Raw genomic sequence first — 25,195 nt, forward strand, 5'->3', positions numbered from 1 at the left:
CTTTATTTTTTAAGTAGTATGTTCTCTTTTTTAAGAGTTGGAAGGACATCATGGCTAAGATAATGTCGTTTACTTAAATGATTTGTCATTTAACAAGTTTAACTTTCATGACTTTTTCTTAGTGTTTGCTTCTGTTCATTTATTAGCTTCACTTCTGAATTTTCAAAGAATTTTCTAGGATAAATGGAAGAAAGGAATAATTTTAAATTTTCAGGACACGTTTATAGGGAAAATAACCACTCATGGTATGTGCAAAACATAGAGGATTTATTTTCCAGGTGAAAATGAACAGGGGATAGTTTGCCTGGTTTTTCTCCACATTGTTTTCAAATCAAGCATTGTTTTATTTTTCGTGTTCTAAGGTGGGTGTTTCTGAGCTGACTAATAGATGCTCATTTCACTTCAGACGCAGTATTTCCAGAAGCAATTAGAAGTCTCACGTTTCTTGTATGGTTTCCTGGTTCTGGCCAAAAGGTGACTCAGTAAAGCGTTAGGATCTTGTCCAGAGAAAGCCTGAAACTAAAACAATCAAAAAATAATAATAAGTTACCAACAAATGAAGAGTTCTGCACAAAAAAAAAGAATCTTTAGTCAAGACAGTGGACTTCTTAAAAGTATTTGCATTTTTCCCTGGACTGTAATTGTAACGAGTGTCCCTGGCCCAGTGGGACACTCTCCTGTGCCCACCTCCCCGCCTCTAACGAGTGTGCCTCCAATCTGTTCAGACCAGTGATGGTCATGAATTTTCCTAAACCCTCATTGACCGATTTCTGTTTAAATCATGTCAGTGGCTGGGCGGGTCGCTCACATCTGTAATTCTAGCACTTTAGGAGGCCGAGGCGGGCAGGTCACTTGAGCTCAGGAGTTCGAGACCAGCTGGGCAACTTGGTAAAACCCCATCTCTACAAAAATTGGCTGGGTGTGGTGGTGGGCTCCTGTAGTCCCAGCTACTCAGGAGGCTGAAGCATGCGAATTGCTTGAACCTAGGAGGTGGATGTTGCAGTGAGCCAAGATCACGCCACTGCACTCCAGCCTGGGTGACAGAGCGAGACCCTGTCTCAAAAATAAATAAAAAGTCAGTAACATGTTCTGTGCATTTATTATCTTCTGTATAAAATATTGTATTGTTTGTGTTGTGTTGTGTTGTATTCTTTTGAGATGGAGTCTCACTCTGTTGCCTGTGTCGGAGTGCAGTGGTGCCATCTCAGCTCACTGCAACCTCCACCTCCCGGGTTCAAGTGATTCTCCTGCCTCAGCCTCCTGAGTAGCTGGCATGCCATCATGCCCAGCTAAGTTTTGTATTTTTTCTAGAGACAGGGTTTCGCTATGTTGCCCAGACTGGTCTCGAACTCCCAGCCTCAAGTGATCTGCCTGCCTCAGCCTCCCAAAGTGCTGGGATGACATGCCTGAGCCACTGCGCCCAGCCTCCTGCACACGGTTCACGTCCATGTCTGGGGCATGGCCTTCTTCCATGAGATGTTATTGCAGTGCTTTCCATGCTTTCACGTGCATGGGAATCAGCTGGGGATCTTGTTAAGATGCAGACTTTGCTTCTGCGGGCGCTAGGTGGCCCTGAAATTCTGCATTCCTCACTGGCTTCCAGGTGCTCCCGGTGCTGCTGGTGGGGCCGTAGGTTAGATGGCAGATGAGAGCACAAGTGAATGCCAGGCTGGACAGCAGGGACCTCGCCTGTTTTTTTCATTCTTTCACAACCAGTGTGATCTACCCAAAACAGGCACTGGTAAGTTCTTGTTGCATTCAGATCGCATATCAATCAAAATTTGGAAAAATTAATGCTTTGAAATATTGCTGGCCAATTATTTTAAGGTGTGGTTTCCACCAAGAACGCTCCTCATTCATGAATTCAGAGTCCTGTAAAATTAGCACAGAACGTTCACCTTTTAAACCTCACTCATAAATAGAGTCACTTACCTTTCCCAAATTTCCTCTTGGGTTAAAAATGTTGGTTCTCGAGTCTGAAAAACAGTTTTGAAACCAATTCATCAGATCCGTTGTTTCTCCTGTATGTTTGTTTTAATATATACACATGTACATGTATAATGTTACTAAATTATGACTAGTTTCTAGTCTTTTTGCACACTGCAGCAAAACTTTCTTGAATGCAGACAGGCACTCCTGTTCTTACCTTGAGTTTACAAAAGTCACTGCATTTTCCTCAGTAACTTAGCAGTACAGTAGTTCGTCAAAGATATTTTATAACAAATGAACTGTCTATTAAACAATGCCTATTAAAAGGCTTTTTTTTTTTTTTTTTTTTTTCTCTGAAACAGTCCCGCTCTGTCACCCAGGCTGGAGTGCAATGGTGAGATCTTGGCTCACTGCAACCTCCGTCTCCAGGATTCAAGCAATTCTTCTGCCCCAGCCTCCCTAGTAGCTGGGATTACAGGCACCTGCCACCACGCATGGCTAATTTTTGTATTTTCAGTAAAGACGAGGTTTCACCATGTTGGCCAGGCTGGTCCTAAACTCCTGACCTCAAGTGGTCTGCCAACCTCAGCCTCCCAAAGTGCTGAGATTATAGGTGTGAGCCACTGTGCTCAGCAAAAGGCTCAATTTTGTTTCCAGAACTTCCTGAGCGCTCGTGTCAATGCTTGGAGGAATGTGGCCATGGGGGACAAGCTGACTATTGATTATTTTCTGTGTGACTGGAACATTTTACTTGTCTTGACTCATTGACACTTCACAAGTTACCTTCTGAGGTGGAAACATCGTTTCTGATTACAGATTAAAAAACTGGAGCACAGAAAGATTACTTGTTTAAGGTTTCAGTAAGTGGGAAACCAGGATTTTAAATTGCACTCACTGGAAACTGGAATAATTACCACCAACTCCTACCCTCCAAAAAGTAAAAGTCCACACAGAAAGACAAAATGCTGAGATGCCAAAGGGCATGGCGTGTGTGAGGAGCTGCCACAGAAAAGCTGGTTGCAGAGGCCGGAGGGGAGAGTGTTGGCAACTACTTATTTTATATAGCTGTTTTTTTTGTTTTTTGTTTTTTGTGTTTTTTGAGATGGTGTCTCACTCTGTCACCCAGGCTGGAGTGCAGTGGCGTGATCTCGGCTCAATGCAACCTCTGCCTCCCGGGTTCAAGTGAGTCTCCTGCCTTGACCTCCCAAGTAGCTGGGGTTACAGGTGCACACCACCACGCCCAGCTAATGTTTTGTATTTTTAGTAGAAACGGGGTTTCACCATGTTAGCTGGGCTGGTCTTGAACTCCTGACCTTGTCATTCGCCTGCCTCGGCCTTCCAAAGTGCAGGGATTACAGGCGTGAGCCACCACCTCTGGCTATATAGCTCATCTTTACATTACAAAACAGGGCTTTGCCTCTTCTAGACAAAGACAGATGGTAAGTTCAGTAGCAATTAAATCAGACATGCCATAAACACGAGAAGATTTTTACCTGCATTCCTGAGAACATCCCCTCTTTCTGCACCCAGCACCTCTGGCAATATCTGCAGAAGGGAAGCTCTTTCTAGATCCTCCAGAGTTAACGGCACATCTTCATCAGGTGCTACAGAGTAAAAACAGACACTCGCAATTTGGTTCATCCTTCAATTAGTTATTTCTGTTCCTTGTATCTTTGGAGAGTACCAGAGATAGGGAGATGAACACCAGAAAAACTTCCGGCAGTAAGTTCATGATGTGTCATCAGCATATTCTAAAAGAGAAGTGGAAATGCTGCCCCCCGCGTGCCAGCCGGCAGAACGGGAAGCCGGGAGGCGTGGATCGGACGCCTGTGTGAAGCCTCGAACACGAGCTTAGGGCTGAGCCACAGGCTCTCTCAAAACCGTTTTGGTTCAAGAAGCCGGACTGTCCCTCATTTCTGCTTATCTACTGCTGCTTACTGCCCTTCCACTTTTAGATATTAGCGTGGGGAAATTGGAGTGAGAGGAAAAATAAGGATTGTTTATGTTCTTCCTATAAAGACAGTAGGATGGCATCACCTCTTTCTTACTGAACCTCAAGATTTCAATACAGTTATTAGAATCAGCTTCCAAATAATCTGTAAGGAACTTGATTGTGGCGTTTCCTTTGTGAAAAGTGGTCGACCAGATGGCGTATAGAATGTGTGGTAAGTGTGCGTAAGGTGTGTGGAACAGGCACTCCGGGGTGTGTTAAATAACGTGTGTGTGCGGCGTGGTAAGTGCAGCCTGCCACCGTGCTGCGATTCGAGGCTGTGGGAGTCGGGGTGGGAGGCCACGTGCAGCACCGCCACTCCACAGGCTTACAAATCCCTGCAACCTTGTGGAGGATGGTGAAGGCCCATCATAAAGGCAGCTGAGCACGTTCATAGCACTTCTGAAGAATGTTAATGAAATCCATAAAGCTTGATCATCTGTAAGTGCTTGATGTCATGAAAGCTCATTTCTGGAGAAATAAATGAGAAGAAATTCTGAGCTAAGCTGCCACTTGTGAGAATCTGAGTGAGATGCTACACTCATTTCACCTAAGTTTCTTAAATTATGTGTAGATTTTTGAAGATGACAGTAATATCTGAATATTTTCATTTCTTATTTCATCTTGAGATGTGCACTGTTTCTTTGTAAGCAGCAGCAATTCAGTAATTGAATGCCTGTGTTTGACCGTTAGAGGACCGCCAGGAAGCATCTCAGTGACTAGGGAAGTTGATTGACAGTGCTGTATGACAGTGCCCGGTAATCATCAGAAAGCTGCTCGGGATGAACTTTTAGAGGCTAGAAATTGGAAATTCCATGGCTTAGAGAAGCTTTTTTTTTTTCTTTATTTAAAAAAAAAGTCTAGAAGTACTCAAGATGTAAGACAAGATTAAATCTAGTTCAGATTTCGATGGAGCCTAATACCCCAGCATTAGCCTTTTCATTTCTTAAACCAAATGGAAAGATAATGGCAAGATGAGTCCTACTTGACTGATATATTTTTTAACTTAACTTAGATTTAAACTGAATTAACTTAAAGGAAACGATCAACATACTTGGAAATCTATGAGCTCCCCAGCTCCCTAGCTTGTCATTAAAAACAAATTTAATGAACATTTTTGTTTCATGGAGCACATCAGATGATTTTTTAACATAATATAAGGTAAAACAAATAAATCCATTATAAATCTGTAATTAGAACAACCAGTGCTACAGTCAGTTTATTTAAAGTAAAAACCAAAAGTAATGACGTTTTAAATTGCATGCAATTTTTAAAATTGGAAAAAAGAATTATGTTACCCAAAGCAAGAATCTGAACTACAGAGGCAACCTGAAACAAAATAGTCTCCCTCTTCTCCTTTCACATTGTAGAGAGGGAGAGAGAGAAGAAAAAAAAAAATTGTATCCATTTCTACATCTAAAAACACGTGTAGTGAGGATCCTCTAATATTCTTTTCAAAGCTGGAAGTATTGATAGAACAAGACCCAAAACCCCTTTGAGCAGGAATCCCATTCTTATCTCTAACATTGAATTTAAGACTGGTGAAGGCTCTTTCAAGACTAACATAAAGGGGAAAAAAAATCTTACCTGAGAGCTGAAGGGATACTTCCCTGGAGTCAAGGAGAGGAAGAGATAAGAGGGGATTTAAGAATCCTATGAAGAGCAAACAGCAGGAGACCAGCTTATACATGATGGCTGCGAGACAGACAAAATAGACGGCTTCTTCCTTCTTGTCTTCTCGTGGAGCGAACTCTCAACCTGCTCCTTCTCATTCTGCTCACTGATTATATATATCATCCTTGACCTTACATCATCCTCTCCAAAAAAATAAAATAAATTCATTGGCTATGGAGGCTAAAAGGCAATCACTTAGCATTGATGTAATTTTTCAAGGTAACAAGTCATAGACAATAAATTAACGGTCTTGTTGCCTAGTGTACAAAGTAGGTATTATATAAAGAACAGTGAGTTTATAAATCTGGCACAAAGAAGTAACTTACAGCAATAAATCATGAATTAAAGAAAGGATTGGATACGAGTTGAAGTGGCCAAAGCAGAGAGACGTGGATTTACGAGTTGAGCAGAAGTGACGCAGAGCATGACATGAAATATGTTGATTTCCATTTTTTAATCTTTCATGAGTGAGTAGATGAGATGTCATGCTGTGTTTGGGGCTGCCATCCCTGAAGAATGACAATCTGTGGATTAAAACTTAAAACCAGCTATTTCCTTTAAAATAGGGAAACGTTAGAATACATAGCAAACATCGCTCAAGGCTCAGGACGATTCTGTACCTACACATGGCCTCATGGGAAGCCACAAGCACTGGAGTCTTCGGAGAAAGGAAATAACTTCATAAAGTTGAATATTATTCAGCAAGGAGGGTTGAAGGACTTACCCCGGAAAGCTCACTGAGAAACATTTCCAGAATGTGGCCTCTACTCCTAACTATACTCTGCCCCGGCTGCTCCAAGTCTGGATGGATGGAAAGGTCTCCTGACAGGCGTCCTTAAGTCTGCCTTCAGGGCTGCCACAGGCTCACCACAGCAGAGTGATGCCAGAAGCATCTGCATAAGTCAGATCATGGCGGTTCTTCACTCAAAACTTTCTGTGGACCTACACATAAAAGTTATGAAGATAGGCTAGGCACAGTGGTTCATGCCTGTGATTTCAGCACTTTGGGAGGCTGAGGCAGGAGGATCGCTCGAGCTTAGGAGTTCAAGACCAGCCTGGGCAACATGGAGAAACACTATCTCTACCAAAAATACAAAAATTAACCAGGTGTGGTGGTGCATGCCTGTATCACTTGAGCCTGGGATGGGAAGTTGAGGTTGCGGTGAGCCAAGTTGCACCACTGCATTCCAGCCTGGGTGACAGAGAGAGACCCTGCCTCAAAAAAAAAAAAAAAAAAAAAAAATGGTTACAACGAAATGATAGAACTACTAGGGGAAAAAAACATGAACGCCTTCACAACCTTGGGTTAGGCAAATATTTCTTAGACAAGACACAACAACACAGAAAAAAAAAAATTGAGACAGGAGGAGTAAGAGGTCTATTGTACCTCACTGTGACTCTAGTTAATAACAATGTATAGTTGAGGATTTCTAAAAATCGATTTTGTGTTCTCATCACAAAAAAATGCTGAGAATGTGAAGTAATACACATGTGAATCAGCTTGATTCAGTCATTCCGCAATGTGTGCATGTATTAAAACTTCATGAAGGGCCAGGTGCGGGGGCTTACGCCTGTAATCCCAGCACATTGGGAGGCCGAGGTGGGTGGATCTCCCGAAGTCAGGAGTTCGAGACCACCCTAGACAACATGGTGAAACCCCTGTCTCTACTAAAAATACAAAAATTAGCAGGGCTAATTTATTATTATTAGCAGGGCTAAATTAGTGGGTGTCTGTAATACCAGCTACTGGGGAAGCCGAGGCAGGAGAATTGCGTAAACCTGGGAGGCAGAGGTTGCAGTGAGCTGAGATCACACCACTGCACTCCAGCCTGGGAGACAAGAGTGAAATTCCATCTCAAAAAAAAAAAAGTTAGGATGTATACCACAGATTCCACTTTTGTAAATCAATAAATAGATGGACAAAATTAATAAATTGGACTTCATCAAAATTAGAAATGTTTGCTCAAGATACTGGTAAGAAAATGAAAAAGCCAGGCAGGGCACAGTAGCTCACGCCTGTAATCCCAGCACTTTGGGAGGCCAAGGCAGGTAGATTACCTGAGGCCAAGAGTTTGAGACAATCCTGGCCAACATGGTGAAACCTGTCTCTACAGCAAGTAAAAGAATTAGCCAGGCATGGTGGCGGGCACCTGTAGTCACAGCTACTCGGGAGGCTGAGGCAGGGGGATAGCTTGAACCTTGGAGGTGGAGGTTGCAGTGAGCTGAGATCATGCCACTGTACTCCAGCCTGGGCGATACAGTATGACAAAAGGTTTGAACGGTACTTCACAAGAGAAGATACGCAAGTAGCTTGAAGCGCAGGAAGAAATGACGTCATTAGTCATCAGAGAAATTCGGATTACAATCCCAATGTGAGGTTGCTCCCACACCCGCCACTATGGCCGCCATTGGAAAGACTGACAATACCGCATGTCCTGGGGAAGATAGAGAGCACGGACCACTCACATGTTGGATGGGAAGTGAATGGTTTAACCCCTGGGGAAAACACCTGGACGCTCTCTTGAAAAGTGAAGCATTCTGTGTGCAGTGGCTCACGCCTATAATCCCAGCACTTTGGGAGGCCAAGGCTGGCAGATCACGAGGTCAAGAGATCAAGACCATCGTGGTCAACATGGTGAAACCCCTTCTCTACTAAAAATACAAAGAAAAGAAAAATATACACTAACTGTGCAACCCAGAAATACCTCTTCTAGGTACATACCCAAGTGAAATGCCACATTTATCCACACAATCATTTGTACACAAATAAACGTTCATAGCAGCTTTATTCACAACAGTAAAAAGCTGGAAACAATCCAAATGTCCTTCAACAGGTGAATGGATAAAGAAGCTGTGCTATCTCGGCCGGGCGCGGTGGCTCACGCCTATAATCCCAGCACTTTGGGAGGCTGAGGCAGTCGGATCATGAGGTCAAGAGATCGAGACCATCCTGGCCAACATGGTGAAACCCTGTCTCTACTGAAAACACAAAAATTAGCCAGGCGTGGTGGTACATGCCTGTAGTCCCAGCTACTCAGGAGGCTAAGGCAGGAGAATCACTTGAACCCGGGAGGCAGAGGTTGTAGTGCGCCAAGATGGCACCATTGCACTCCAGCCTGGGTGTCAGAGCGAGACTCCATCTCAAAAAACAACCAAAAAAAGGAAGCTGTGCTATCTCATACAATGGAATTCTAGACAGCAAAACAAAGAAACTATTCATAAACTCCCATGGAAGAACCTCAGAGTCTTTCTACCAAGCAAAAGAAGCCAGACCCAGAAGGGAATGTGTTGCATGGTTCCATTTAAATGAAATCCTACACAAGGAGAAGCAAGAATTTCTAGCAACAAAGGTATCTGGCACCTGGGATGGGAGATGGGGGATTGATTACAGGGAGACAGGGGAACTTTGGGGGGTAATGAAAATGTTCTATATCTTGATCAAGGCAATGGCTATATGATTTATCCATTGGTCGAAACCCATCACTTAAAATGGGTGCGTTTGTTGATGGAGAAAATCTCCGCTGCCATCTCATTTCATGTTTGACCTCTCCTGATACTACTCCCCCTTCCCCGCCCCAGCATCCTCCACTCCAGACATTCTCAACTCCTTGCTGCTCTGTAAACATGCTTCTGCCACAGGGCCTTTGCACTGGCTGACCCGCCTGCCTGGAGTGCGCCTTCCCTGACAGGCGCACAGTTCCTCCCTCACCTTCGTCAAGTGTTTGCCAGACTACTCCCTTTACATGAGGCCTTCCCAGATCAGCCCACCCCATCCACTCTTGCCCTGCTCTGAATTTTCCATATCATGGCACCTTCTATCTCATTATTAGTATTATTACCTTTTTTTTTTTTTTTAAGACAGAGTCTCACTCTGTCATCCAGGCTGGAGTACAATGGCACAATCTCAGCTCGCTGCAATCTCTGCCTCCCGGGTCCCAGCGGTTCTCCTCCTCAGCACCCCCAAGCAGCTGGGATTACAGGCACACACCAGCACACCCAGCTAAATTTTTCTATTTTTAGTAGAGATGGGGTTTCACCATGTTGGCCAGGCTGGTTTTGAACTCCTGGCCTTAAGTGATCCACCTGCCTCAGCCTCCTAAAGTGCTGGGATTACAGGTGTGAGCCACCATACCTGGCCATTATTATTATTATTATTATTATGTTATTGTTATTATTTTGAGACAGAATCTCACTCTTTCACCCAGGCTTGAGTTCAGTGGCATCATCATGGCTCAATGCAGCCTTGACCTCCAGGCTCCAGCCATTCTACCTTGGCCTCCCAAGTAGCTGTAACCACAGGCACATGCCACCATGCCCAGCTATTTTCTTTTTTTTTTTTTTGGTACAACTGTGTTGCCCAGGCTGGCCTCAAACTCTTGATCTCAAGGGCTCCTCCTGCCTCAGCCTCAGCCTTCCAACCCTCTGGGATTACAGGCGCAAGCCACCATGCATGGCTTTTTTTATTTTTTGTACAGACAGGGTCTTGCTGTGTTGCCCAGGCTGCTCTCACACTCACATTCCTGGGCTCAAGAGATTCTTATGCCTTGGACCCCCCTGTAGTGCTGGGATTCCAGGCATGTGCCGCCACACCTGGCTACTGCACTATTTCACGTAGTTATTCTTCATAGTAGGCAGACTCAGTAAATCTTTGTTGAATCAGTGAGGGTGCCAACCCTATGGGAGTCTCTGTTTAGGGGAAAGAACAGTGAACAAAATAAAAAGTTTCTACTTTCATGAACTTTCGGACTGGAAGCGACAGACAACAAGATGAATATGTGCCGTAGGAATTGTTTATTGCCATGAAGAGCAGTGACAAGGAGACAGTTCGGGGGCAGGTGGTCAGGGCAGGTGTGATTTCAGACAGGGCCCTCGGGACGCTCTGGGAGCAGATTCCTGAGACGGCAAATCAAGAAAGTGAAGCAAGTCCCTGGGGGGGCCCTGCTGCTGACAGTTGGGGAACCTTCCAGAAGGCCCATGAATCGGACCTTAAAAAGTACTCTTACAAAATTGATCTTGGAAACTGGTGATGGTTGGACAAAACTCCTTCCTTTAGCCCTCCTTAGAGTAAGGTGCACTCCCCATAAAGCATGGTTCTCTCCTTTTGAAATCGTATATGGAAGGGCACCTCCCAAACTACCAAGGTTAAAGGATGCCCATTCGGCAGCAATATCCCAGGGAAATCTCTTAGAGTACTTGCAGTCCCTCCGACAGGTGCAGGGCATCATCCAGCCACTCGTTCAGGGAACACACCCTAATCCAGTTCCTGATCTGGCTGGGCCCTGCCACCCCTTCCAACCTGGTGTATATCAAAAAGTTCCAGAAAGAAGGAACCGCAGGGTGGGGCCCACACGGACTCTGTAGCTTTCACTGTGGAACCACAAACTGGATCCTTAGATGCAAGCCTCTAAGGTTCCCACACACTCACACATGCACGCACACATGCACTCAGAGCTTATTACAGTCTTTTTGCACTTCGTAAACAGTTTAAACCTTGAAGAGCTTTTTAATTTCTTTGTAAATATTTCAAATTGGACAGAAACCAGGGACTCTGTCCTCCAGCATCCTGGAGTAGCGACAGAATCGAGAGGGATGCCCTTGTCAGGGCTGAACCCCTCCAAATCAGACAGTAGGACAGAACCAGGGACCACGGACACCCGGAGTCCAAAAACAGACAGAACCAGGAACCCTAGACCCCCAGAGTCCAAAGGCAGAACAAAATCAGGAACCCTGGACACCCAGAGTTCAAACACCAGAACCAGAACCAGAGACTCTGGGGCACTCAGAGCCCAAGGTCACAGGAATCACTGTAGTCAATTCCAGCTCCCAGTAATTGGACAATCCCTGTAACTTCCAGAAATAACCAGGTCAGGCCTGACTTACCTTCTCCGCAGAGCAGGACCAGGGACCCTGAAGAATAATTTGGTGGAGCGCCCTGGGAGTCGATCCACTCTCCTCCAGCAAGAGGTGGCCTATGGGGCCCTGGAACGTCTCAGGAGGCACCTCCCTATAGTCCACCTCCTCCCCAGGGGGAGCCTGGAACAATCCCGGTCTGCACCCGGTGGCAAAAAATACAAATAAGAATTAATAGTTCTCGCTGGGGACTCCAAATGTTATATCTGAGTGAGTTAAAAAGGAATGTGCCACACACTAAGTTCCAGTTAAGAGTCCTTTATTAATTAGCCGGCGACCGAGAGATGGCAAACACTCAAAATTCTCTCAGCCCAAGGAAGGGGCTTGATTATCTTTTATACCTTGATTTAGGTAGGGGAGGGGAGTACCTAGCTGAAGCAGAATTTTACAGAAGGAGAAAAGCAGGTTAGAGGAAGGGGCTGCAGGCACAGGTGGTTTTCATACAATTCAATGATCAAAGAAAAACGGGGGTGATCAGGCTCCTTTTACACAATGATCAAAGGGAAACATTTTTCTTATAATAGCAGGGGGAGGTATGCCAAGCAAGACGCAGTACAATGGTTACAAGTGTTAAAAACAGTACACTTCAATGCTTCTAAGTGCAGCATGACCCAGCCATGCACCCAAAGGGGTTGCAGTGAGGGGGAGGAAGCCAGGTTGGAGTTTACAGCTAAGATGAAGTCAGTGATGCTAGCCCAGGGTAGCTTATTACAAGACCAGCCTAACCAACATGGTGAAACCCCGTCTCTACTAAAAATACAAAAATTAGCCAGGCATGGTGGCAGGGGCCTGAAATCCCAGCTACTCAGGAGGCTAAGGCAGGAGAATCACTTGAACCCAGGAGGTGGAGTTTGCAGTGAGCAGAGATCACATCACTGCACTCCAGCCTGGGTACAGAGCAAGACTGTGTCTCAGAAAAAAAAAAAAAAAAGGAAAGGAAAAAGAAAAGAGCTGGGGGCAGTGGCTCATACCTAGAATCTCAGCACTTCGGGAGGCCAAGGCAGGCAGATCGCCTCAGGCCAGGCATTTGAGACCAGCCAGGCCAACATGGTGAAATCCTGTCTCTACTAAAACTACAAAACTTAGCCAGGCCTGGTGGCGGGTGCCTGTAATCCCAGCTACTCCAGAGGCGGAGGCAGGAGAATTGCTTGAACCTGGGAGGCGGAGATTGCAGTGAGCCGAGATGGTACCACTGCATGCCAGCCTGGGCCACAAAGGAAGACTCTGTAGAAAAAAGAAAGAAAGAAAGAAGAAAGAAGAGAGAGAGAGGGAGAGGGGTGGGGAGAGAGAGAGAGAGAGAAGAAAGAAAGAAAGAAAGAGAGAGAGAGAGAGAGAAAGAAAGAGAAGAAAAGAAAAGAAAGAAAGAAAGAAAGAAGAAAGAAAAAGAAAGAAAAAAGAAGAAAAAAGAAAGAAGAAAGAAAAAGAAAGAAAGAAGAAAGAAAGAAAGAAAACAAAACAAAGCATGTTGGAAAGATAGTGGATAGCTTCCAGAATCCCAGGAAAAGTGGACGAGCAGGGACCAGGATCCCACTGGCCTTCTGATCTCTGCCCTCTGCCCTCAGTGACTTGACTCCCCTCTCTTCTTTCCTTCCTCTCCCTCCTCCCCCTTGCTCTTCCCTCAACCACTCCCCGCATTGTCTCCCATAATTCAACCTATTGGCACCCAATTTTGGCCTCGATGTATCAAAATGTGATTTTAGTAGTCATTAAAATAGTAACTAAAAGATTATAAGGCCAGGCGCAGTGGCTCACGCCTATAATCCCAGCACTTTGGGAGGCCGAGGCGGGTGGATCACGAGGTCAAGAGATCGAGATCATCCTGGTCAACATGGTGAAACCCCGTCTCTATTAAAAATACAAAAATTAGTTGGGCATGGTGGCACATGCCTGCAGTCCCAGCTACTCGGGAGGCTGAGGCAGGAGAATTGCCTGAACCCAGGAGACGGAGGTTGTGGTGAGCCGAGATCGCGCCATTGCACTCCAGCCTGGGTAACAAGAGCGAAACTCCGTCTCAAAAAAAAAAAAAGAAAAGATTATAAAAACTTGGAAAACATAAAAGAACTAGAGTATTAGGTAGTTACTACTATGTTAAAAAAAAAAAAAAAGATGAACTTGTGGGCAAGCACTGGTGGTGTGTCATTTTACAGAATTGAAAATAAGGGGATTTTTTCTTTTCTTAAAATGTTTTTGGTGGGGCGTGGTGGCTCACACCTGTAATCCTAGCACTTTCGGAGGTTAAGGCAGGAAGATTGCTGAACCCAGGAGTTTGAGACAAGCCTAGGCAACAGAGTGAGACCCTGTGTCTACAAAAAATACAGAACTTAGCCGGAAGTAGTGGTGCACCTGTGGTCTGCGCCACTTGGGAGGCTGAGGTGGGAGGATCGCCTAAGCCTGGAAGACTGAGGCTGCAGTAAGCCATGATCTTGCCATTGCACTCCAGCCTGGGCAACAGAGGGAGACCCTGTCTCCAAAAAAAAAAAGTTGTTTTACATATACATGTATGTATGAATGTGTATGTCTATGTATTACATGTGCACGTTTGTGTCATGTAAAACACTCACAAAGTCTCACCAAGAGGAAGGAGGGACTCAAGCCAAGAGACAGGGGGTCTTTGAAGACCCGTGAGGACCATTTCAAAAAGAGGTGGGAGGTGAACTCCTGGGCTCCAAGGAAGACGCTGTTTGCCAAGCTTTGTCATTCCCTGGTGACGCAGGGGGTACTTCTGACAGTTATTAGTGATGGCTTTACAGCATGGCCTAATTAGGTTACTACTAAAGGCTTACGCTTAAAAGAAAATTAGCTTCTTTCCTGCCACAGACCATCAATGACAGTGTCACCTTGTCCCAGAAATGTACTGAGCACGTCATTCCACCCTATGGCCCTTGCACTAAGCAGCATGGCTTCGCATCTGTGCCAGGACGCACATGAGAGACGGCCGCCCTGAGAGGTGGCATTCCTCTAGTTAGCTGCCAACAAAGTACCTTCTGAAGAGAGAGAGGCATTTTCTGTGTGTCATAAAGAAGTAAACTATTAATATTTGGGGTAACTTTTGCCCATGGAGCACTCCTATCCACTGGATAAGCATAGCATAAAAATTACAAGGCTCTTTTCAGTTTTTGTTTTGAAATTGATCTAAACTCCCTCTCCTGTCCTGCCACGTGGTCTCTGCACACACCAGCTCCCCCTTGTCCCAACTACTCAGGAGGCTGATGTGGGAGGATGGCCTGATCCCAAAAGGCAGAGGCTGCAGTGAGCCAAGATTGTACCACCGCACACCAGTCTGGGCGACAGAGCGAGATCCTGTCTCAAAATAAATAAATAAATAAATATGTATATATATATATATATATATATATATATATATATATGTAGAGCAATGAGGATACAAAAAGGGTGTTTGTTAAACAGGGAGTGATGGTATTCACTCAATCACTCAACAAGCACGATTGAGCTTGTGCCAGGGACTGTGTGGGGTCCTAGGGATGCAGCAATGAACAAGACAGACAACGCCTCATCAATTTACGATCAGTGTCAGGTGATCAACGCCACAGAGAACTAAGTGGGCTCAGATGGGTGATGGGACGGAAGGGCTCTTTTCCGGGAGAGGGTCAGCGTAGGCTTACGGGAAATGTGGAGAGAACCTCAAAGCTTTCTGAGCGAAAGAGCCTCCAGGCAGACGAAACAGCGAATGCAAAGGCCCTGGGGTGGGATTGTGCTGGGCCTGTTTGAGGAACAGCCAGGAGACCCGTGGGGTTCAGCGTGATCAAGGGGGAGAAGGGTGGGAGTTGAGGTCAGAAAGATGCGGAAGGACAGGTCACATGGGCTCCGGAAGTTACTTTAAGGACTTTCAGTTTTAAAATGAGTGAGCTAGGAGGCTCATTTTGAAGAACAGTATGGCACAATCTAAATTGTGTTTTATTTTTATTTTTATTATTTTTTGAAACAGTGCCTTGCTCTGTTGCCCAGGCTGGAGCACAGTGGTGCAACCACTAATCACTGCAGCCTCAAACTCCTGGGCTCATACCATCCTCTTGCTTCAGCCTCCCAAGGTGCTGGGATTATAGGCATGAGCCACCACGGTGAAACTGAATTATGTTTAAAGGGCTGACTCCAAGGCCAGGCACGGCGGCTCACCCCTGCAATCCCAGCACTTTGGGAGGCTGAGGCGGGGGAATCACAGGGTCAGGAGTTTGAGACCAGCCTGGCCGACATGGTGAAACCCTGTCTCTACTGAAAATACAAAAACCAGCCGGGCGTGGTGGTACACACCTGTAATCCCAGCTATTCGGGAGGCTGAGGCATGAGAATTGCTTGAACCAGGGAGGTAGAGGTTGCACTGAGCCTAGATCGTGCTACTGCACTCTAGCCTGGGTGACAGTGCAGTAGCAAGATCTAGGCTCAGCACTCTGGGAGGCCTGGTCTAAAAAAAAAAAAAAAAAACAACAACAAGGCTCACTCCAGCTTCTGTGAAGGGGTCAGATCCCTGCATCTGTTCTGAAGGAAAAGGCGGCGGAACTTGCTGGATATGAAAGAGGAACACCAAGGATGACGCCAAGGTTTTGGGCCTGAGAACCTGGCAAGGTGGCGTGACCAAACTGTGCAATGGGTTTGGAACAGGCTGGAGGCGATCATCAGTGATTTGGCTTGGAAGTCTGGGTTTGGGGTGCCTGTGAAACCCCTGGGAGAGAGGTCAAGAAGGGAGCTGAATGCTGGCAACCTTGACAGGAGCCATTTCGGTGGTCTAGGAGGGTTGAAAGTCTAATTGGGGTGAGTCCAAGAAACAAAAGGGGCAAAAAAGGTAGAAATCATGAGGACCAGGTCTTTTGCAGAGTCTTGCTGGAAAGCGGGCAGAGAAGAGGGGCGGCAGCTGGAAGACGCTCTGGTGTCAGGAGAGAGATGGCTCAAGAAGGGGGATGTCGTAGCTGGGTTTCCTGCGGTGAGCTGGACCTGCTTTGCCTCTTGCACATGGTGTCCTCACAGCAGCCTCTGCAGCAGCCCCCAGGTCAACGCTAGTGAGTGGCAAAGCTGAGGTTTGCCCCCGGCAGCCAGGCTTTGTGCCCGCCACTGCCCTGTCCCTCAGGAAACAGCCTTGGGACAAAAGGCAGAAACGAGCAGGTCCCCAGGGGCAGTTTGGCACAGCATCTTGCAGGTGGCGTGGAGCGTGAAGAACATGTGAGAGCAAACTCTGCTTTTATTTCTACTTTGGTGACAAGTAGGTTTTGGACTTCAAGATTCCCCCAGGTGCTGATGGCTGGAATACTGGTTTCTTTTTTTTCAGACGGAGTCTTGCTCTGTCACCCTGGCTGGAGTTCAGTGATGCAATGACAGATCACTGCAACTTCCACCTCCCGGGTTCAAGCGATTCTCCTGCCTCAGCCTCCCGAGTAGCTGGGATTACAGGTGTCCACCACCACACCCAGCTAATTTTTGTAATTTTAGTAGAGATGGGGTTTTACCATCTTGGCCAGGCTAGTCTCGAACTCCTGACCTCATGATCTACCTGCCTTGGCCTCCCAGAGTGCTGGGATTACAGGCGTGAGCCACCGTGCTTGGCCACTGGTTTCTAATAAAAGATCTCTTTGTTTTTTGTGACAGAGTCTCACTCTGTCACCAGGCTGGAGTGCAGTGGTGAGACTTCAGTTCACAGTAACCTCTGTGTCCCTGATTCAAGTGATTCTCCTGCCTCAGCCTCCTTAGTAGCTGGGATTACAGGCGAGCAATACCACGCCCAGCTAATTTTTGTATTTTTAGTAGAGAAAGGGTTTCTCCGTGTTGGTCAGGCTGGTCTTGAACCCCTGACCTCAGGTGATCCGCTAGCCTCGGCCTCCCACAGTGCTGGGATTACGGGTGTGAGCCACCGTGCCCTGCCTAAAAGACCTCTTTCTTCTGAAAAAAGCCCTCACAGTGGGCCAGCTAGGCCAGGCCTCTCCTCCTGCAGTTCTTCCACTGCGTCCCCTGCATGCTCCCACCTCTGGGCCTGTCTTAGTCCATTTACTGTTGCTGTATAAGAATTCTGAGGCCGGGTAAATTATTAGGTTGGTGCAAAATTAACTGCAGTTTTGTCATTGCTTTCAATGGCAAAATCTGCAATTAATTTTGCACCAACCTTAATATTAAGAAAAGAGGCAGCTGGGTGCAGTGGCTCATGCCTGTAATCCCAGCACTTTGGGAGGCTGAGGCGGGCGGATCACCTGAGGTCAGGAGTTTGAGACCAGCCTGAACATGCAGAAACCCTGTCTCTACTAAAAATACAAAAAGCTAGCTGGGATTGGTGACACGTGCCTGTAATCCCAGTTACTCGGAAGGCTGAGGCAGGAGAATCACTTGAACCTGGAAGGCAGAGGTTGTGGTGAGCTGAGATCGTGCCACTGCACTCCAGCCTGGGCAACAGAGTGAAACTCTGTCCCCAAAAAAAAGAAAAGAGTCTTATTGGGCTTACAGGTCTGCAGCCTGTACAGAAGCATGGCGCTGGCATCTGCTTCTGGTGAGGGCACTGATGGCAGAAGGCAAGGGGAAGCTGGTGTGTGCAGAGACTGCATGGCAGCACAGGAAGCAAGAGAGACGGGGTGGCCAGGCTCTCTGAACAACCAGTTCTCTCAGGAACTAACAGAGCAAGAATCCACTCACCGTCCGCCCCCAGGGAGGGCATCCATCTATTCATCGGGGTCCCCCCCCATGACCCAAACCCCTCCCATGAGAGCCCACCTCCAACACTGAGGACCAAATTTCAGTTTGCAAACTATGGTGGGGCCTTTGCACTGCTGCTCCCTCTGCTTGGAATGCTCTCCCTCCAACAGCTACATGGCTACCGTATTCACCTCCTTTAAGTCTCTCCTCAAATAGGTAGGTGATAACATTCCCAATACGGCCTACCCTGACAGCCATTATTTCAAATTGCAGCCTGCCGTCTTCTACCCCTGCATTTCCTCTTACCCTATTTTAAATGTTCTCCCACATTTCACTTTTGACTGTGCATGTTGGGGTTATTATGAAAGCAGAGAATGCTGTTTGCTCACTGATGTATCCCAAGCACCTAGAACAGCGCCTGGCCTTGGTAGGCACTGAAACGGCATTTACTGAATGAGTGAATTTGGGGCAATCCTTTTAGCCTGGCGCATGGGCTCTGGATTCATTTTTATTTATTCTATTTAGTTTCCAGCCCAAATTTATTGTCTAGCTATCGATTGCTGTGTAAGAAACCCCCACCTCCACCAAAATATATTGATTGAAGACAGCCATCATTGAATTGGCTCATGATTCTATCTATGGGTGAGCATGTGAGGCTGCTGTGGCCCGGGGTCACTCATGTGGCCCCAACCGTCTAAGACGACCTGGCTTGCCCATCTAGAGGCTGGTGCCGGCTGACAGTAGGGCCTCCGTCTCCACACGGCCTCATCCCCTGGGGCATCTGCCCGGGGGGAATTCACAAGGCCTCTCAGAGCAGCAGGAGGGCAGGAGCGGAAGCTGCAGCATCTTGAGGCTGAGGGACAGAGGTCCTCCGGGTCACTTCCACCACATTCTCCATGTCACAGTGAGGCCCCAGGCCAGCCTGGATTCAGGGACTGGTGTGTGTGTTTGTGTAGGCTGCCATCACAAAGTACCACAGACAGCTCCCACAACACAAAGTTAGTTATCACAGCTCTGAAGGCTGGAAGTCCTTCCAGGTGTCAGCAGGGCTGGTGTCTCCTGAGGCGCCTCTCCCTGGCTTGCATATGGTCATCGTGGGGGCCCAGGAACCGGTACTCCACAGCATGGCGCTTCATCCTGCTGGACTAAAGAAGCCTAGGTCTCTCCGACCTTCCCCCTCTCCCTCCTGTCTCTCGATCCTCTGTCCCTCCCAAAGCACGAGGTGAAGCTGTCCTCCGAAGGTCCCTCGCCTGCCTCATGTCTGCATTCACCAAAGAAGACAATGATGACCTCTGGTCCATTTTTTGAGTTTTCTTTAACTGAGCTCAGACCCCAGGAAGAAAGACTGACATCTGTCAACGTGCTTAGAGAGACTTTGGTCACAAACCCTTGTCTGCTCTGCAGGCCCAATAGACTGTCCTGGACCCTTGTGTGTTCTTCACGCACATTGAATTCCCCTATGTTGGAAATACATGCTTGGTGCTGCAAAGAAAAAATCAGCACTGAGAAAAAGTATCTTTCAGAAACACAATTTTTACTTCCTGGACTGTAGGAAAGGTACCCTTGCCAGCCATTTTGCCGTAAGAGTACAAAGAACAAAGGAAAACACACAAATGTATCCCTTACACATTTGGGGTTGTCCTCACTGCTGCGTCTGATCTCCATTGGCTGGAGCCAGACCTCACAATCTAAACTAAAACCCGATTGGCTAACAACTTAAAAGTTTTCTAAACAGGTAAAGGAGTGGAGAGCTGGGACATGCCTGTGAGCACATCCAGCACAGATACCTTGGTTAAGTACAAGGACATAGAATGTACTATGTGTCTGTAAGCATGGCATGTCTAACAGCTACATAGGATAGGGCTTAACAAAGTCATTAGCACACTTATTCTCTAACAAGAGAGGAAACTTTAAAAAGGAAATTTTTTACTTCCCACACCCTAAAAATTATGTGCTATCCCCCTAAAATCATTGACACCTTTCCATCTCCCTTTCCCCTAAGAAGGGTATGTAAGTATCTGTACCCCAAGCATGGTGGGGAAGCATTCTGTGATCTGCCGCTATGCCCACTAATAAACCTGTATGCTTTTTCTCCTGCTAACCTACCTTTTGTCAGCTGGTTTTCTGCAAACCTCAGAGGGTGAAGGGGGACTTTCCCCTTGCCCCCCATGCGGTCTTCCCCCTGTCCTCCCACAGCAGCCTCTCTGTGTCTGTGTCCTGACTGTCCTTCTCGTAAAGACACCAATCATATTGGATTAGGACCCACCCCAATGATCTCATTTTTACCTTAATTACCTCTTACAGACCTTACCTCCAAATACAGGCTGAGCATGGTGGTTCTGCAATCCCAGAACTTTGGGAGGCTGAGGTGGGAGGATCATTGGAGGCCAGGAGTTCTAGACCAGCCTGGGCAACATAGGGAGATCCCATCTTTACAAATAAAATTTTAAAAATTATCCATACACCCATGGTCCAGCTACTCAGGAGGCTGAGGTGGAAGGATCACTTGAGACCAGGAGGTCAAAGCTGCAATGAGCCAAGATTGTGCCACTGAGTGACAGAGTGAGACCCTGTCTCAAATAAATGAATAAACAAATACAGTTCCATTCTAAGATACTGGAGGTAGGATTTCAGCCTATGACTGTGTGGGGGACACAGCCTGTGACAGGTGGGAAGAGAAGCTCCCTCCCTCCATGAAGCGCCACAGGCACCATGGAAAGGGCTCTGGGCCAGGGTTGGAGGAACTGTCACAGCCAACCACGCTGACCGTGCCCATGCTCTGGGTCCCCTGCCTGGCACCCCTGGAGCCTCCTCACAGCTGAAAGTAGGCAGGGAGTCACGTCCGGTGGGCTGGGGAGAGCTTCCACTCAGCCTCACCAGGACTGAGTTTCTCAGCAGGGACACCAGTGATGGTAGAGGGGGTGTCAGGTGAGCTGAGTGTGGAAAGCCACGAAACAGCGCTCAGAAAGCTGGGTTCCCAAGGGGCAAGGCCCACAGGAGAAAGTCCAGGTCCCTCTCTACGAGGCTCCAGCCCTCTCATGATCTAGTTCCATGCCAGCTTCAGAGTCACATCCCTCAGCACCACCCACACCCATCCCGGGCCTTGCACTTTCTCCTCTGCTCACGGTGCTCTTGAGTCACGCAGAACTCAGCCTCATCTCCAAGACGCAGCCAAGGGCTCCACTTAGCTTTCCCTTCCTCCTTCCCGGGGAGGCTAAAGGAGAAAAGGCGCTTACCAAGCTACACGCCTGCCTGCCTCCTTCATCCAGGTTAGAAGTTCAGGGCCAGTGGGCCAGGCACAGTGGCTCACACCTGTAATCCCAGCACTTTGGGAGGCCGAGGTGGGCGGATCAAAAGGTCAGGAGTTCGAGACCAGCTGGCCAATATGGTGAAACCTTGTCTCTACTAAAAATACAAAAATTAGCTGGGCATGGTGGCAGGTACCTGTAATCTCAGCAACTCAAGAGACCGAGGCAGGAGAATCACTTGAACCCAGGAGGCAGAGGCTGTAGTGAGCTGAGATGGTGCCACTGCACTCCAGCCTGGGTGACAGCGCGAGACTCTGCCTCAAAAAAAAAAAAAAGAAGTTCAGGGCCAGCATGTGATGCCGGTGCCGGCCCCACGCTAGGGCTGTGACATGTCACTCCAATGAACCCCAACATCATTTCATCCCAGGGCCAACCACAGTCCCAGGCGCGGAAGGGCTCTGTCACTCATGATCAAATTAAGTAAGCTGTTTCTGTTTTTGTTTTGAGACGGAGTTTCACTCTTGTTGCCCAGGCTAGAGAACAGTGGCACGATCTCGGCTCACTGCAACCTCCGCCTCCTGGGTTCCAGCGATTCTCCTGACTCATCCTCCCAAGTAGCTGGGATCACAGGCATGCGCCACCACGCCCAACTAATATGTAGGGTGGGGTTTTCACCATGTTCGTTAGCCTGGTCTCAAACTGCCGACTTCAGGTGATTCGCCCACCTTGGCCTCCAAAGTTCTGGGATTACAGGCATGAGCCACCATGCCTGGCTCAAATTAAATAGGTTTAAAATACATTATTGATTACAGTTGCAAAAAAGGGAGATCACCAAAATGTGAAGAACTTAACACAATTAAATATTGCCTGGTGCCGTGCACCAAATTGTGTTGCCCCAAATTTATGTCAAAGTCCTAAACCCCAGGATTTCAGAATGTGACTGTATTTGGAGAGAAGGCCTTTAAGGACGTCATTAAGATAAAAATGGGGTCAGTCAGGTGGTCCCTCATCCAACAGGCCTGGTGTCCTCATAAGAAAAGGAGATTTGGACACACAGAGTGACATCAGACACATGTGCACACAGAGAAAGGACCATGTGAAGACACAGGAGAAGACAAACTTCTATAAGCCAAGAAGAGAGGCCTCACGGAAACCACTCCTGCTGCCACATTGACCTTGAAGAAATAAACCTGAGGCCAGGCACGGTGGCTCCCGCCTGTAATCCCAGCACTGTGGGAGGCCGAGGCGGGTGGATCACGAAGTCAAGAGATCAAGACCATCCCGGTCAGCATGGTGAAACCCCGTCTCTACTAAAAATACAAAAAATTAGCTGGGCATGGTGGCGCGTGCCTGTAATCCCAGCGACTCAGGAGGCTGGGGCAGGAGAATTGCCTGAACCTGGGAGGCGGAGGTTGCGGTGAGCCGAGATCATGCCATTGCACTCCAGACTGGGTAACAAGAGCGAACCCCCGTCTCAAAAAAAAAAAAAAAAAAAAAAGAGATTGAGACCAGCCTGGCCAACATGGTGAAATCCTGTCTCTAATAAAAATACGAAAATTAGCCAGGCGTGGTGGCAGGCACCTGTAGTCCCAGCTACTCAGGAGGCTGAGGCAGAATTATTTGAACCCGGGAGGTGGAGGTTGCAGTGAGGTGAGATCACACCACTACACTTCAGCCTGGGTGACAGAGCGAGACTCCATCTCAAAAAAAAAGGAAAAGAGAAACTTGAAGCAGTAAGTCTTTGTCGTTTCAGCCCCTCCGTCTGTGGCACTGTTACAGCAGCCTGAGTGCACTCATACAGCTGGTCGCAATGCAGATGTATTAAATCAGACCCAGAAAAAAATAATTAGAAGAGGATTAGCACGAAATAGCTCACACGGTTCAAAACGTTGCCTCTCTCCCTGCACAATGGCTCCTACATCCTGAACGCAAATTCATAGTTCTGCCAGCACATCGCCAAAGAAAGGCTGTCTTCCGCTACTCTGTGCTCTGACAGTTTTGTTAATGAAGGTGCCTTGCTGGGCTTTCTCCTAACGCGTGTTCATTTCCACTTTTGTGGCAGAGTCGCTATGCTAATGCCTCTGCTGATTCATTGCAAATAGGGCGATGGATCTCTCATGGGCACATGTTTCATCCAACCCAAAGATAAAGCCCCATCCAGTTGCAGGAGGATGAGCCTGGGTTTTAGAGTCCAAATTTTTGCTTCAGACTCCCAGGAGACAATTTTATAATCCTTCTACCAATATCTATTGAGGCAGCCTGCAAGCACTCCACCCTGTGGGGTAGTGGGGAGTGTGGACATCAGGGAACTGACTTGACAAAGGTACTCCTGGGGACTCTGGGGGCAGTGAGGGCCCAGCCAGTCCAGCAGACACACCCACCATAGCCCACAAGCCTGTCTTCACTTGTGAGGGCCAGAAGGCCCATGTCCCCACCACCTTGTGTGGCAGTGAGCAGACTAGGTGGCCTTGGCTTGTTCTCTATCCATGGGATAATGTTGATGGTATTAACATTTATGCAGGTGTCCCATGGCTCTGTGCATTCTGGGGACAGTGCCGTGGGCCAAATATATCCTCCAAAGTTCATACTCTGAAGCCCTAATCCCCAGTGAGATGGTATTTGCAGGTGGAGCTGTTGGGAGGGGACTGGAGGTAGATCAGATCATGAGGGTGGGACCCCCTTGATGGGATTAGTGCCCTTATAAAAACAGGAAGAGACAAGAGAGCTCTTTGTCTGCCACGTAAGGACACAGGAAGAAGGCCACCATCTGCAAACCAGGCTCTCACCAGACACCAAATCTGCTGGCACCTTGATTTTAGACTTTGCAGCCTCAAAAACTGTGAGAAATGAAGTCTGTTGTTTAAGCCTCCACTCTGTGGTATTCTGTAAGAGCAGCCTCAACAGACGAAGGCAGGCGGCACATACCCGGTGTCTCTGGAAAAGAGGTATGCAGCTGCAGCAACACCCCCTTTTCAGATGACAGAGGCTGCCCAAGGTGGAGATGTCTGCCAAGGTCCTGCAGCTGATCTTTATGGGCCTGAAATGGGAACCCAGGTCTGGCAAGAAGGTTGATTCCTTTCACCATATTTGACATCCCCTCAAATGACCTTGACCGTCTGGGAAGGTAGAAGGTGTGTGACTGAGCCCTTTCAAGGGCAGCACCCAGGTACTGGGGTACCGCCACTGTGGAGATGCCTGACAGAAGCAATCGTGTGAAGTTGGACCACGTGGCTCTGCCCATGCCTCCCCAAAATGGGGGTGAGCCCATGGGGAAAGGGCTGCATTCCTAGCGATGAGAGTGCTATTCCACAGGCCAAGGTTTTTCTAACATATTTTGAAAAACAGGCCTTGAAAATGCCTCCTTTCTAGGGGACCTTGTGGGCAGCCACAGACGGGCTGAAGCTTAACTTCCAGGCATCATTTTTCTTGCAGAAATGTCCATTGCCATCCTGGTGATCTGGAAGGCTGCTGTGCAAAGAAGAATGGGCTGCCAAGGAGTGACATTCGGGTCTGGATTTAGTCCAGCGGGGGATGCGTCACGCACCCAAGTGATGGCCAGCGGAGAGGAAGGCTGACGTGGAAATAAATATCCGCTCTGTGTATTGATCTGATTCATCCAATTACCTAGGAAGCTCAATTGAGAGAGGTCCAAGGGAATGACTCAAATGTCACCCGAATGATGCCCGAAAGGCTTCAGCCAGCATTTTTTTCTCATATCGCTGATATCAGAGGAGACTGTTAGTTACTGAGAATATTAATTGCTGCTGAGAGCTGGGTGTAAAGTTAAATGGAAATGAAAAACCCCCACACAGCCATG

At 47.4% G+C, this 25,195-nt stretch overlaps 1 protein-coding gene and 1 long non-coding RNA gene across 2 annotated transcripts; one reads left to right on the forward strand and one right to left on the reverse strand.

Annotated features, from left to right (window-relative positions):
* Positions 1-248: 248 nt before the first annotated feature.
* On the reverse strand, positions 249-6,043 carry UTS2 (urotensin 2). Its single transcript, XM_032300277.1, is given in 6 exon segments — positions 249-513; positions 1,933-1,976; positions 3,423-3,533; positions 5,507-5,529; positions 5,920-5,998; positions 6,001-6,043. Coding segments are annotated over 6 exon segments (411 nt in total). The 3' UTR covers positions 249-402.
* Positions 1,377-24,977, forward strand: LOC116566227. The gene is made up of 2 exons (XR_004275804.1): positions 1,377-1,741; positions 24,811-24,977. It is a non-coding gene; the product is annotated as an uncharacterized LOC116566227 (long non-coding RNA).
* Positions 24,978-25,195: the final 218 nt, after the last annotated feature.

Source organism: Sapajus apella, unplaced genomic scaffold (assembly GCF_009761245.1).
Source record: "Sapajus apella isolate SASKATOON/1434 unplaced genomic scaffold, GSC_monkey_1.0 scaffold43, whole genome shotgun sequence".
Lineage (NCBI taxonomy): Eukaryota > Metazoa > Chordata > Mammalia > Primates > Cebidae > Sapajus > Sapajus apella.